Source organism: Talaromyces proteolyticus (genome assembly GCF_021365285.1).
Source record: "Talaromyces proteolyticus strain PMI_201 chromosome Unknown BGW36scaffold_13, whole genome shotgun sequence".
Classification (NCBI taxonomy): Eukaryota; Fungi; Ascomycota; class Eurotiomycetes; order Eurotiales; family Trichocomaceae; genus Talaromyces; species Talaromyces proteolyticus.
The window spans coordinates 600,333-614,900 of record NW_025764289.1 but is presented as its reverse complement, the minus strand read 5'-3'; the positions used below and the strand labels follow the sequence as shown (position 1 = coordinate 614,900).

The 14,568-nt window shown below is 47.7% G+C and overlaps 6 protein-coding genes across 6 annotated transcripts; 4 read left to right on the top strand and 2 right to left on the bottom strand.

Annotated features, from left to right (window-relative positions):
* Nucleotides 1-153: 153 nt before the first annotated feature.
* BGW36DRAFT_389142 (uncharacterized protein) lies at nucleotides 154-3,630 on the bottom strand. Its single transcript, XM_046217307.1, has one exon. The coding sequence runs from the start codon at nucleotides 3,322-3,324 to the stop codon at nucleotides 424-426; it is 2,901 nt and encodes a 966-aa protein (XP_046066860.1). The 5' UTR covers nucleotides 3,325-3,630; the 3' UTR covers nucleotides 154-423.
* A 999-nt stretch (nucleotides 3,631-4,629) lies between these two features.
* Nucleotides 4,630-5,710, top strand: BGW36DRAFT_58389 (uncharacterized protein). The gene is made up of 2 exons (XM_046222445.1): nucleotides 4,630-4,726; nucleotides 4,799-5,710. Exon 2 carries the CDS (start codon nucleotides 4,902-4,904, stop codon nucleotides 5,463-5,465), a length of 564 nt encoding a protein of 187 aa, XP_046066859.1. The 5' UTR covers nucleotides 4,630-4,726; nucleotides 4,799-4,901; the 3' UTR covers nucleotides 5,466-5,710.
* Nucleotides 5,711-5,803: 93 nt separating this feature from the next.
* Nucleotides 5,804-7,252, top strand: BGW36DRAFT_389138 (ribulose-phosphate 3-epimerase). Its single transcript, XM_046217306.1, has 3 exons — nucleotides 5,804-6,198; nucleotides 6,574-6,825; nucleotides 6,882-7,252. The coding sequence occupies exons 1-3, from the start codon at nucleotides 5,956-5,958 to the stop codon at nucleotides 7,140-7,142; spliced, it is 756 nt and encodes a 251-aa protein (XP_046066858.1). The 5' UTR covers nucleotides 5,804-5,955; the 3' UTR covers nucleotides 7,143-7,252.
* Nucleotides 7,253-7,338: 86 nt separating this feature from the next.
* On the bottom strand, nucleotides 7,339-9,294 carry BGW36DRAFT_58500 (uncharacterized protein). The gene is made up of 2 exons (XM_046222446.1): nucleotides 8,576-9,294; nucleotides 7,339-8,515 (listed from the first exon to the last, which is right to left on the bottom strand). Exons 1-2 carry the CDS (start codon nucleotides 8,795-8,797, stop codon nucleotides 7,523-7,525), a joined length of 1,215 nt encoding a protein of 404 aa, XP_046066857.1. The 5' UTR covers nucleotides 8,798-9,294; the 3' UTR covers nucleotides 7,339-7,522.
* Nucleotides 9,295-11,140: 1,846 nt separating this feature from the next.
* On the top strand, nucleotides 11,141-12,098 carry BGW36DRAFT_389130 (ankyrin repeat-containing domain protein). The gene is made up of 2 exons (XM_046217305.1): nucleotides 11,141-11,454; nucleotides 11,511-12,098. The coding sequence occupies exons 1-2, from the start codon at nucleotides 11,165-11,167 to the stop codon at nucleotides 11,956-11,958; spliced, it is 738 nt and encodes a 245-aa protein (XP_046066856.1). The 5' UTR covers nucleotides 11,141-11,164; the 3' UTR covers nucleotides 11,959-12,098.
* Nucleotides 12,099-12,726: 628 nt separating this feature from the next.
* BGW36DRAFT_439860 (uncharacterized protein) lies at nucleotides 12,727-14,396 on the top strand (the record flags this gene model as incomplete). Its single annotated transcript, XM_046221516.1, has 6 exons — nucleotides 12,727-12,834; nucleotides 12,900-13,026; nucleotides 13,107-13,338; nucleotides 13,415-13,478; nucleotides 13,521-13,995; nucleotides 14,028-14,396. 6 exons carry the CDS (start codon nucleotides 12,727-12,729, stop codon nucleotides 14,264-14,266), a joined length of 1,245 nt encoding a protein of 414 aa, XP_046066855.1. The 3' UTR covers nucleotides 14,267-14,396.
* Nucleotides 14,397-14,568: the final 172 nt, after the last annotated feature.

Here is a 14,568-nt window from a genome sequence, read left to right as displayed (position 1 = left end):
TGGCGCAATAACTGCAAAAGATTCAGGAAGATCTGAAGGATTAATATGGCTTGAGAGTTAGTCGTGCGTATTGGTCTTTGTTGAAACCGGGATGCGGAAACCCGCAGCGGCGATCGGGACGATCACGTGATCGATATACAGAAAGAATGATAGTGTTCGCATGAAGCATAATTTTCGATTTTTTTAGGCTATTTACGTTGTGTTATTCTTTTATATTACATCCTCCAAACCCCCTTTCCAAAGAAGTATCACAGTAATATAACAGAATCCGGATGACTATGTGACTTGACGTAGGAAATGAACATATTGACACGATTGGAGTCAGTTTGAAATTCTCAATATCAAAAAAAAAAAAATGGGGGAGGGGTATATTTCCAAGCACAAAAAAAGAACACCAAAGAGAGTGACACCATATTAAAGAGCTTACAGCTGCGATGATCGCGCCGAGAGTCTCCGCTTCGGCTTCATAGCCCAACCACATAGACAGGTCCAACCCGAGTTTTTCTTGCGGCCTTCGTCAAAAACAGCGCCGATTCCCTTCAATAGGTCTTTGTGCTCTCGTCCCATTTCCATCTGCAACCTCAAGAGCCATTGCTCCCACATCCACCCACCAAGCAAGCCAGTCATGCTTGCGACGTCAGCGGTGCTGCCGATAGGTCCCTGGACAGCCTCGCAGTCGATTTGACTCTTCACTCTCGGATTAGGGGTTTCCCGCATTGGCTCTACCTGCGCGGGCTCGACACCCATTGGAAGGAACAACCAGGCTCGCTTCATATCCGAGAAGTTGTTCTTCTTCAGACGAGTGAGGAATTGACGTGTCGGGGTGGGATCGTACCCACGTGCTTTCAAGTTGAACGCAAACTCAACAGACGCAGCCGAGCCATATGAGCCAGCTTTGGCGATTTCTGCGTCTATTACAAAGAATTCAAGATAACCACCGGGCTTCAAGCAGCGGTAGCATTCCTGAAGACACAGGTCAAACTCGTCGAATTCCTCTCCATTCGGGCGCTCGGCCTTGAGAAGAGCGTGCAACGATCGAGCAGAAATGACATCGAATTGATTGTCGCGGAATGGCAGCCTCCACAGGCAAGGTACCGAGACTCTGCGGTGGTTTGAAGGTCCTTTGATATGGCTGTTGACTTCTTGGTCCTTACGGACAACTGTGTAGATCTTGACATTCGGGCAGTCATTAGCTAGATGCCAGGCCCATCCACACGTGGCCTGACCTCCAAAATCAAGAACCCTCAACCTGCGTTTACCAGCATTTCCAGGGCTTTTTAGTGGCAAGGTGGCCTTGGGAAGTCGCCGTCCTGCTGGACTGGAAAGAAGGTGGCCACCATTGAGGAAGCGCATAGCGTCAATCGCCCACATGGATTGCCAGAGCTGGGCAAGGACCATTTGCTCCTTCTCAAGCTTTGAAAATAGTGCTTGATCTGCTAGAATTTCGGCAGCGACGGAGTTTCGTGGCGCCTGGGAGAATGGGCCTTTGTAACCTGGTCTAACCGGGTTAACTAATTCAAACTTCCCGATCAAGGCGTCAAGATGTTTGTCTCTTAGCCCGAGACGAACAGATTGTATAGCGTCAAAACGAATATTACTGTGAAGGAAAATATCGCGACGGCAGTACAAACGTAAAACAAATTGGAATCCTCGCCAGTAGATTGAATCCTTGCTAGCAGGCTCCGGCGGAGCTGGCGAAATAGTGGTCTCCTGTACAGCGTCCGAAAACCGTACCGATTTTCTAGGGGGTGACTCGGCGGAGGATGAAGCAGGGCGTTTGTCGGTAGCAGGACTTGCGATTTCTTTGCTCTTGTTCACTTCATTGACCGGGTTGGAATCACTGAGGGCTAACAGGTATGTCTGCTGGGCGGCAAGCCATACGCTGGTGCGATCGAGATTAGCAACAGCTTGCCGTTTCAACTCTTCATCATAAGCTTCATCATATTCGTAAGTGACTGCGGGTCTGTTGAGTTCCTGAACAGGACTTTTACTATCGTAGGATGTGCTACGTCCGTGGTTGGAGCTGGTAATCCTGATGGCTGTAATAGGAACAGCGGTTGGTTGGTCGTCACTCAAACTGTCTTCAGGGAGTTCCACGACTTGTTCCACAATTTGTCCTTCGTCTCGAGCCCACGGGAGGTCGTAAAACCTTGCAGCTACTGCCGAAGTCGGGGGATTAGTCGCACTCGGTAATGCCCATGTATGGCGAGACCTGGCATCCAAAGACGAGAAGAAGCCACCCGGAGATGGAATGCTAAGATTCGTAAAGCTGTAACCAGACAGCTCAGAATTCGGGGTGGCGTCATCTGCGCTACGGGGTCGACGTACCGGGGCAGAAAGCTGCCACATCTCGTCGTTGGTCTCCGAGGTTTCGGACCACGGGTCGGGAGGACATTCGAGTGGAATATGTTGAAGTGTGGCAAGGGCACCTGGAGGAAGCATAACACCATCCATGTCAGGACTAGGTGAGTTTATAGAGCTCTGAGTGAGTGCTCCTTGGGCCGATGCCGAAGCGTCCCCCTCAAGGCCCGCAGGAATCGTGGGAAAACTATTGAGGAGCGGGTTCCAATCGTCACTCGATGCCTCAATCGCACGTTCTTCTTCGGCAGCGAGACCAGTGCTAGAACCCCCAGCACTGCTTGGCACGTCAGAGTCATGATGCACGCGAATCACCCCACTATCCCATTCTCTATCCCGGAGGGGGCGCAAATCTGGGGTAGCAGGAGCGCTCAAGTTCGAGATTTGATCAGAAGACAAACTACCATCTAAAGACGGCGGCGCGTGTAATGCTGGAACCATACTTGGAAGCATTGACAATGCCGCGGGTGACACTGGGATTTTGGGTGGCGGTGTCGGGGGGACTGGAGAGCTCTTATGAGGATTTGCAAGCGAAGGCCATAGGGCTGCTGCTGGTATTGTAATCCTGGGATACTTGTTGCGATTGTTTGCGGAGTACGTCGAGCTCCTTACTGACGAGGCCGCCATGCTACTGGGGCGGCTCTCGGTCAGTGATGGGCACGATTCATCATCAGTCGCGTCGTATAAATCGTCGAATGCTTGCAAGCCTTGCTGCCATTCATGGTCAGAGCAAGACGACGATGTCGACAGCGAGGAAACGGGCGTCGTCATTTTTTCGGCGGTTTCGGGAGAAAATGCCATCGCAATCTTGATCGAATGTAAACTTTCTCTGACTCCAATCTCGCTTTTCCGGGGTTGTCCTTCTGGGGAAGGTTCATTCGCTTCAATTATAGTATTAAGTAAAGGTCTGCGGGCCAGCCGCAAAGGCGAACTCAACGTCGCAACCTGGCGGTATGAGTCTGCCATGGTGATTCCAGATCACTTGTTTGATCCCACTGAGATTTGGGAGAGGTAGTATATTAATAAGTAGTAGGGGCCGTAAGTCCTGCCCTGATCTCTGGCCGAAATTGCGATGCAAACAGAATATTAGCACATACAACTCTGGGGGTATCTCAATAACATGATGTATCCGATCAACGGATGGTGTCTTTGTCCAGCAAAGATTGAAACAATTATTAACCGGAGATGGGGGGGGAAACCGGCAAACGGTAGAGACCAGGACAAAGATATGTCAGAAAAGAAGCGAAAAGACCTGGGTGGTGAAGCACAGACAACAGGAGGCGAGACCACCGTCGCTGGGGCTACTATAAGCTTATAACAAGAACACCTGCGGGTAGATGATCTCAAGCTTCGGATCCTCCACACAAGATGGGCGAGCGACTAATGCAGATGTGAACGGCTTCCATGGTAATAGTGGCCGCGATGGAGGAGGCCCTACGGTCTCGATTGGCGGACGCAGACATACTCGTGAACGGTCGGCGCGAGCATTGCAGAAACACGCAGAGCCCAATGGACTAGTATATTGCCGTGCATCCAATCGCAGGCGGCAATAGCAATAATCCCGGGCCAATATAGCTTATGCTGTGCAGTGATTCGTCGGGATGTTGCATCTTGGGAAACATCTGCATGACAGAGTAGCGCAGAGATTGGATGACTGTAAGCGCCGTGTTCTATCTTTAGAGTGACGCTGTGCCGCTAGTGCATGCCAGCATGGACTATCACATCGCAGAAGTTTGGTATGGCTGATAGGTCCAGAGCAGCGAGCACAGCGGCATCGCAGGTCAATGGCCAGAAGGATCAGATCTGGATTTAGCAGAAGTGAGTCATGGCGGCGGGGTTCTTCAGGACATCATCAGCGATGCTTAACAATGACATTTGAATAAGGCTGGCAGAGGCAGAGGATAGATCGATGGCGGTCGCGAGACAAGCTTAACCAGATCCGGTCTGGTCTACCTCCCAGAATGGACAAGCGTTGTCTTATATAGTCCAGCATAAGGTGTACTTCGTCAGACCATATGCACTTGCAATAAAGGCGAGTTACAATTAAGATATGTAAAAAGGCAATGTCCATGACTGCCACTGTTCTTGGCTTCCATTGAAATGGAGTCTAGATTTCATCCAAGGTTTCGGCCATGTACCAACCCGTGACAACCAGCCCTCACAAGTGACTCAACGACCAGTCACACCGTAAGACAAGGCTACATAGAACCTCAATCACCAGATATTGCAGTTTTAATACCATTTATCACCCCTGCTGTCACTATAGCAAATCTATGTTGATTATTAAGTCACGCTGTGTCAATTTGAGTGAATATATGACATTTCACACGAAAACCAGTGGTATTGACGGAAAACAGCCTGTGTGCCGGTATGTCAAATTGCCACTGCCTATGACACCGAAGTACCAATTACTCATACACTTCCTCATGTTCATTACAAGACTAGGTATTCGCAGGTGGAAACGGTTTTCTTTCAACTAGCTACTTACTAACGACAACCCCCATAAATTCTTCCACCGTCACTACAGCATTAACCATGTCGCCATGGAACTAGCCACTAGACTTCTTGAACTCGCCAATCCGCTTCACGCTGCAGGCAGCGTGATAGGCTCAAAGCTTCTGAGCCCTGTCAAATTCGAGCCAGGGGGGCTCTACATTCTTTTATCGGATATCGGCGATACGGTTCAGTTTCACTGGGGCTTGTACTTAGCTACCACTGCTCATGCCGGTCACATCTTCCATCTTATTCACGGGCCCCAGACGGGCTACAGGTGGATGTATCAGGCCAAAAAGACTCGTGAGAATGCCATTCCTTACTCGGTGAATTTACTCTTCGGGTTGAAGATCGATGTCATCCAGGACTGCCTTCACGTGCCACTAGCGAATCGTTTAGCGCAAATTCATGAAAGCGAAACTCTGTCATCTCTCCCTGTTGAAAAGATTAATTGCCAAATGTGGATTAGAGAGGCCCTGTATGCCCTTGACGAGGAGGGTTACATCAAGCTCGGTGGAAATATGGATGACCTTGAAACCGATGCGTGGATGGCAGCTGCTCAGAACAAGTTGTGCAAACGGCGAACTGTTATCAATAGCATCCACAGTATTTGAATGTACAGGAGGAAATGTGATGATTGAAGATATCAATTGATATTTGGTAACAAAGAACTATTCTTCTGTGTAAGAATTCATGGCTGTGCAGGCTGCAGGAATGTGTCAACGGAGCGCGGACATATCACAGATCCAGGCAATGGCGATGCATGTAAAACTTGAAATGATAAAGATACCCTCAGTCCAAATCCAATATCGATATTTAATACCATCATGCAGAAATAAGATTAACTGAAGCTTAAGCAAGAAGATGTCAGGCGGGTCAAATCATGTGATTTTCGGGTCGGGCAGCGGTGACGTCGTGATCTCCGCCATGCGTACTGGTGCCACTCTTTGCTGGCCTCGAGCTTCAACTACATTGCCTCTTTTCTAATAATAATAGTTGTTCAATCTCTCTTTCAATTCCTCCTGAATTACTGTGTACTATATTTTAATCTACGAAAACTAAAACCGCACCTTTTTTGTTGGCCTCCAATTCCTCAACCCCGCTATGTCTCCGCCCGCAATTATTGCGCCCTCCATTCTCAGCGCCGACTTTGCAAAGCTCGGCGCCGAATGCGCAGATACAATCGACCGGGGAGCCGATTGGCTTCACGTCGACATCATGGACGGCCATTTTGTGCCAAACATGACCTTTGGCGCCCCCGTCGTGACCAAGATCCGTTCGCATGTTGCAAAGCCTGCAACGCCGGGAGAGCGGGGCACATTCGATTGTCATATGATGATCGCGGAGGTAGGGACTATGCTTTCTATCCCACACCCTGAAGATGCTGTTTTAGAAAGACCCTGTCTGAATAAATCCCGGACGTTCCTACGAAAGAGCTGATTGCTTATGAGTGGAAAGAATTGGGTCGATGTGAAAAGCTGTGTGATAGGTGATCAGCGCGTGCGGGAGATGCTACGGGCGCTTCGTCGCGACACCTCATTCGAGCACATCTCTCTGCGACTTATTACCCAACCTCCATTTGCTCTTACAGGATAATTAGCACGTATAAATTTGCAATTGTCTTTTTTTATCATCCCAATTGAGGCCAGCACTGCTGGCTTACCCCACATATCATTCTGCACTATTTACTTCCGACATATTGCTAACTGAGCTCATTGGTAGCCTCAAAGATGGGTGTTAGATTTCAAGAAAGCTGGTTGCGATCTGTACTGCTTCCACTACGAAGCCGCCATCGCGAGTACGGCCGCCAAAGAACCCGCTGATACTCAGACGACTCGAAAAACCTCTCCGCGCGAACTAATCCGCTACATCCACGAACAAGGCATGAAAGCAGGAATCGCCATTAAGCCGGACACAAAAGTGGATGTGCTTTGGGACATTCTTGAGAACAAGGAAGAAATTGAACGGCCAGACGTGAGTCGTACACTTGTTTAACATGCGTAGCTAGGCTAACAGGTACAAATCTATAGATGGTTCTTGTAATGACGGTCCACCCCGGCTTCGGCGGTCAAAAATTCATGGCTTCGGAACTTCCAAAGGTAACGGCCCTGCGTGAGAAATATCCCAACCTGAATATCGAGGTGGACGGCGGTTTGGGACTTGGAACGATCGACCAGGCTGCTGATGCCGGTGCCAACGTAATTGTTGCTGGCTCGGCTGTATTTGGCGCCGAAGATCCGAAGGAAGTAATTAGTAAGTTGAGAGAGGCCGTTGAGGCAAGACGACGATAAGTCACTGTTCATTCTCTACACGCCAACCATTTTATTATGCATATGACAAGAAACACACGTAGATACGATAGATATTCGAAATGAACATAATGGAAGACCTGCATGAAAAAAGACCGTTCTATTGTTTTGAATCAAATCGCAATGAAAACTAAACTCAATAGGGTAAATGCTAATGTAATGAAATTTCACGATATATTCGATATGCAAATTCATATCTGAAATCAACGGTATAGCAGCAGATGACAATAAAACAAGGGTATGGATGGAAAAGCCTGCATGGTATCAGTATCGCAAGTTTCGCCGAATCGTTGATTTCGTCAAGCATAAACCTCATCAAAGAAAAAAAAGTCAAAGGCCACATGAATGGTTCAAGCACGTGACTAGTCTTCAACACTAACAGCAGTCTTGGTAGCATCCTTCGGGTCCTGCTTCTGTGTGTCCTTCTCCTCTTCCTCGGAGGCAGCCGTGGCTTCGGGAGCATTGTCGGTTTTTATTTCTTTTTCATCCTTCGCTTCTTCTCCCTTGTCGGACTGTGCTGCCGCAATCTCTTCTTCTTCTTCCTCGATAGTTTCATCTTTCTTCTCCGCAGCTACCTTTCGCAGCGCTTGGATATCACCATCGTCCGGTGCTTCTGTAATCGATGCCCGAATATCCTTTCTAACCTGATCTTGCTCGTCCTGGGTTGTAGCCGAAATTATGGACCCACGATGGTGGTCTATCAGACCCAAGGCCTCGGCATTCTCTGCGTGGAAATTTGCGCTAGACACAGCAGCGCACTCGTCAGCAAGAGACGGTCGTTTGAGGGGTGGGATGATTTCAGGAGCAACAGACCGACGCCGACCCTCTGCAGAAGTGGAGGGCGAAGAAGTCTGCTCTCTGTCTAGAGCCGCTGAAGCAGCACTGGGAATTTTCTTGGGTAAATCCTCTTTAGACGCCCTTAGCTGAGATTCTTCGGGATTGGTCTTGTCCTCGGCAGATTCGGTCCCCTTTGCCTTGGGATTCGACGCAGGCACTGCCTTGCCATCCCCCTCTGTTGTCGCAGGCTTTGTACCAAGCTTTGTGAGCGCATTCTGTTTGGCTCGAGCGGCTGCTTCCTCGCCCGCTAATCGCAAAGCGAGGGTTCGTGGGTCATCCTTGGTCTCTGTTACTGGGGGGTTCTGGATTTGAATATGAGGACTGGCACTCTTCGGTGTGGGGGTGCTCGACGTCGTGTTTATTGGTGCTGCAGGAGGTGCAGTCTTTGGGGCAAAAACAGGCTCAGCCTTCTCCGAGCTAGGTTTGTTATCGGCAGAGAAATCATCCGGGTCAGTGACCGCACCGATCTCCATCTTGAGTTCCCCGTATTCATTCCATTCTTCGATTTGTTCTAGATCCTTCAGATGGTGCGTATTAGCATTTTTCTATCATGTATCCAACGAGTAATAAATACTCACCCCGATTATAGTGCGATACTTGACCAGACCTGGTAGTTTGCGGCCTTTGGAGTACCGCCCCCAGAGTCTACGGGCAGCATCGTCGGTGGCAACATCAATGGCCCGGAAGGGGATTTTGTTGGCTTTCAAAATAGTCTCAAGTCGTGATGTCGCAGTGATAATATGTGACGAGCCTGCAGTCAGAGAGGTATAAAGATAAAGGGTGCTATCAGAAGCTGCCATGGTGGTGATGCGGGGTCATGAACCAGGATGCGAGATGTCTGGGGATGCAGATAACGATGTCCACGGATTTGAGGCGACACGAATGAAGGCCGATTGAACTTTGACGACACTATCAATGGTATTGTTTTCTCTCTCCCTGTTTCAAAATAATGTCACACAAAACAAAGAATGCAGAAATGTCTCAGGATTCCTGGATGCTTCAGAAGGAGAGATGCCGCGCTGGCAGATCACGTGTAGGGAGATCCTTTCCCCGCCCTGCAGCTAATTATGCCGCTAGATGGCATACACTTTCTTCCTGTTTTCCAGAAGAAAAGTAGGTTTGTCCTTATGCAAAAGAGAGAGAAACGGAAATAAATTGCGTGGTCAAGAGGCAAATGCTATGCTTAAAAGTAGTGAGTGTGCTGGTTTGAGGGAGGCGTCATATGTGGAGTAGTCCCTGTTTGCTGCGTACGGCCGAGCCTGAGGCCAACAACGTCTGGCTGACGTCAGGAACCATCTCTCCCTCTCTCTTATTATTTTTTATTCATCATAACAACCTCATTTGCGCCACTCTTCACGCCAATTGATGTGGAACTACTATTAGTAATTAGAAGTTCTGTAGTGCAGCATAGTTACATACTGTATTGTACATCCCACTCGGCCCTTGCTAGCATTTGGGGGTCCATAAAGTTAGGACTAAGTCAACCTGCGACACGCGATGTGCAGTTTCATCGCTGCGATTACGTACTAATTGCATATTTACAGATCATTCTGGATAAGTCAAATCCCAGGCGACAATAAGCGTAAGTGCTTGTTTAATGATAGCCCCGTCTTCGGGACTGATCCGAATCCGAGCCCTTTCCCTAATATATAGTGGCTATTACCGACTAGTACCGACTAGACATCTGCCCTGGAAATATGTTGCACTCAGGAAAATAGAGCTACTTGGCCAATTCAAGTGATCGCAAATGCAAAATATGTACGCACCCTTTGAGTAATTAATTCAATTAAGACATTTGAGTCTTTGGCCGTTGATTTCGGTCCGTACGTCAATTTGATAGGTAGCTAATCTGGGTAAGTGAAGATGAACACCCGACTGTGGAAGGCTTTCAGTACCGACAAGCCTTCTTGGGAAACCATAAAACGCAATTTGGACCATCCCTGCCGTTAACCTCTCGACCGGAATAGCTCCGTATCGTTTTCCCGGGGCTTCGTCAATGCAAGCGGGCTCTCTCGGGAGACTAACGGCTAGCTAAACTGCAAAGATTGCAAACCGCTTTTTATTTCCTTCGTCGAGACTATAGAATTCCTTCTCGCGCCGGATATAGGAGAAATTTTGGCGATGTGGATGGGAAAGCGTAAAGGAGGATGTTTTCTGCCAACTTTACCTTTCTGGTTTCCTCCACAAACATCAGTTTCTTGGTTTGAACTTACCCGCTTTTTTCCCACCGCAAAATACAAACCGAAACTTTTGCCTTGTCAGAAGTGTGTGGCAAATGGGTGATGAAGGCTTGTGCGGCCGCAAGCGTGTAATCAACGCTCACTTCCCGGAATGAATCCATGTCTGGAAACTGTGACCTTTTACCACCGAGACGCCTTGACATACTATATATAAACATAGGAAACGTTTGAAACATTTTGTGTTATACAGAAATATGAAAGCCTTCAAATTTTGTTGGACTAGACTTTTAAAATACTTGGGAAGTGATTTACATCTAAATCTATGTAGTTCTTAACAACGCCTATAGCATGCTTAGATGCGAGTTTATAAGTACATATAGATCATTCTAGACACAACAACCAATAAATCCACAAACTTGTAGTGACTATGACTCTCTAATCTGATTTCGGGAACACCATGCGAGTTATGGCTGACATTTTTCAGATTTATATCTCAACTGGCATATTTGAAAACCTGTATCTTAAAGATAACAACCAAATCTCATTGGCTAAACCGTTATCTCGTACACTATAACCCTAAGCCTAACATAATGTAGTTCCAATTGCGCGCGATATTGGAGTTGTACCTAGACCAAACCAGGCTGCACGTGGTTACTCTTCACAGCCAACAGCCGTGTTCCGCGCTGATAATGCCTATATATACTAACCCAATTGATTCTGAGAAACCGTGCGTTTAGGCTAATGCACGGTGATTGTTAGTTACCAGTGCGGCGCTTATAACACTATCACGGGAACTAACCAGAAAATACCTTCTCTGCGCCGTATTCTGTTATGTAACTCGCAGGTCCGGCAGCGGAGACACTTGTTCTGATGAGTCAAGGCTGAATTGACCCAGATCTCTGCCCAACACGGACAAGAGAGAGAGCCCGAAGGAGAGCTTCTCCCCTCCACAAGCTTGTTCAGCTTCAACTTGCTATACAAGCAACCATGGCCGCTAAAATACTAAACACCGCTTGCTCTAATGGTGATATGGACAGAGTCCAGGACTTACTCAATTCTGATTGGAAGCCATCGCAAGATGAACTTGATACGGCGCTTCAAAAGGCTACCTGGGGAGGCTATGCCACAATCGCAGCGTTACTTCTCTCAAAGGGGGCACGAATTACCAGCCTTGCCTTCAGCGGCGCTGCTTACAATAAGGACCCTACCATCTTTCAAGAATTTCTCAACTATGGCTGGGATATTAACTCAACTGAGTTTGGAGATCCGGCATTAAGGTATTAATTCTTGCTATGGCGTCTTCTAATTGTAGTTTCTAACGCTATCTAGATAGACTTGTAGTAGATGACGAGATTTGTGTTCGTTGGTTCTTGGAGCACGGTGCTGATCCTAATCAACAGAATGATAAAGGCATGACACCTCTTGCCACTGCAGCGCTTCGGCCCTCAATTAATATTCTAGAGCTTCTTATCATTCATGGCGCAAAACTGGACCCACAGGCTTTATTAAATGCTATCAGCCGTCGTGGCAATGGCGGAGTTCCGGTCATGAGATACTTGATTGATCAGGGCATAGACATTAACGCACCTTCGCGACAATACTGCTCACCTCTCCATTATGCTGTTTCTGTGGCAGGCGTGGATCGAGTCCAAATCCTGTTAGATAAGGGAGCGGACCGGTCAATTAGAAATATCTTGGGTGAAACGCCGGCCGAGATGGCAAAATCGAGAATGGCTCAGTCGGAAGAAGCGATGAAGGTATATGAAATACTTTCAAAATAGTACTATTGTTTGCCTTTCATAGTGTGTGGAATGATTTTTATTTTATTTGTTTTATAAATTATATGGGCTGTCTCTACAGGTGAGGCCAAACTTAACACTTGATAGGATCATTAAATGAGAATACAAAGCGTGGAAACGGAGTACACGTGGGTTAACCTAAACAGTAACAGTACTTATTTCCTACAGCATCTCCAAAGTAGTTGGCCAAGGAAACCAACGCATCACCACATGATGACCAGCGGCGCAACATTTCAATTTACAGTGGCGAGGTGTTGTACTAGGATCAGCCTCAAAACAACACCACCAAGAACCAGTTATCCTATCATCGATTGCGGACTGATCAAAATATAATGCAACATTGTTTCGGGGACTTTCGTTACATTGATGGCGTTATTAAGAAGAGAGTGGCAGAAACTTGGCGAATCATTGATATCGTGCACTCTAGATGCAGGGGACTAAAAGCATTTCTCTTTGGGGATGTTCAGCCGAGGTGGCACAGTTCTGTCCTACCCATGTCGACGACCTAAGCCTGCTTTTCATGAACCAGTTACTTCGAAGGGAGCAATCGGGAAGGACGCAGTGAAATTCAAACAGAAAAAGGAGAAGGCTGCCGGAAAGATGCCCGGGAGAATTGATGGCGCTAAATATCAATTAGCTGTGTGGAGAAAGAAAAGCGGACTATATATACAGCCAACAAGAAGTCGTTGTCCGCTCATTATGAACTTTTCAGCGAGGTCAATTATTAAGATGATGTCCTCAATCCTAAGCATGCATATAAGCTGCTATTTGTGCCTACTGCTATTTTGGCTTGCCGTCTCCCTGGCAGACACAGTCACAGTTTCATTAGGCGACATCGGGCAATATGTTGGCTCTGCGGTATAATCCTTCTCAAAAGATCATATTGATTTTCTCTTGGACATAGAAATTGATTTATTTAATAGACAAGTACTCCGACTTTGAGCGGCAGTGTAATCGAATTCGACACCGACGGAAAAGCAGATGGCGGACTTGGCATCTTTCTCTCCAGTGATCTGCAGAAAAATATCAATATCGCCCTGAATTCAAATTGTGGGGAGCTTGACAATCAATGATTCCAGAGTATTCGAGACTGCCTTATCAACAATAACACTGAGCTCTACCCTCGGCAGGTGATCTTGATGATTTAGCATCCCTTGCTATTGCTTGCGTTGCTAGTATCCTCTCCTTCATCATTGCTCTCTTCAACCAAGGCCAGCAACCTATCCCGGTACCAATTCAATTGGATACAAGTCACGTCAGTGGGGCTTCTGCTTTGGCCACAGCGTCCACGACCGTCATTATACTGGAATCTGGCTCTCCGATCACTGTCACGCCAAGCCCAGAGCCTCCAGACATGTCAGGGTGAGCAAACGTCCCTGACAGAGAAAGAAAATTTACCGTGATTGTTACTGGCAATTCACTAATATCCCTAACCTAGAACCAATGTCTCATCAATAACCACTGTAACAAGCGCAGTCAATGGCTACCAACCAGGCGATGTGGTCATATCATTATCAGAGAACCTCGCTCGTCGTATCGATTAGGCCATCGTCAGGATTTCCAATCAATGTCCCGCGGGCGAAGTTTTCATAGCCCAGAAACTTCAAAAGCGCTTGGATGATCTCGGTCCCGCTCTCTGTGCATCATTAAGGTTGGTGATGAACACTACCCCAGGAGGGATGTTTCCCGAGCTCATCTTCCTCCAACCTCGAGCTTTTCCGTGGACTTCTGCGGACGCTGTGAGTGCTATGAATGTAGCCATCGCGTTTGCCCGAGCCCAGGCCCCGGACCTAGGGATTACTCCCGACCGGGCTGCGGCGCTCGGTACAGTAGCTTTCGCCATTGCCTGGGAAGTGCTGGTATATGGCCAGACGCTCTCGACCAGCAATGTTATCCCAGCCGCGTCCCTCGAAGGCGCGACCATGACCGCACCTCCGTGTCCTACGCAGTACTGTAACGCTGGCTGTAGAATGATTGGTGCCATTGCTGATTGCAGCATGAAGTGTAGCATGCCAACTGGTAGTTGTAGCGCAACTAGCACCCCTATCCAGATCAGCACTACGACAATAATACCGTGGACGGTGACCGTTATTATAACATGCTCGGTCACTCTAACAGCGCCATGGACTACGTATGGGTCCATTCGACACGTTATATACTCCTATATAAGAGTTTTGGTGACGGATTTCCCCAAGAGCCACCATACTGGGGACCTCATTACCAAATCTGGGCAGCCAGTGACCAGCATAGCTCTGATATCGACAGAAGAGATCTACACCTTGCGGACTGAGACGGTGATGGACCATGTGACATCATATACGTGGACCCTAATGATGGCAAGATGGAGGTCTGGTTGAATCACTACAAGAAAGGAGGCGATATAACCAAGTGGATCCACGTGAGCGACGCGAGTCCTAGAGGAACGTTAACACCATGTCTGGAAAAAAGAGGTGTTGGAATATTTGACCTTGCTGTCCGCTTTGCCAAAATTGAAGGCAATGGCAGGGCCGATTATTTGTGTCTAGAGAAGGACGGGCGTACATAGGCTTATTTGAACAATAATGATGGATCCTTGACGTATATTTCCCAGTT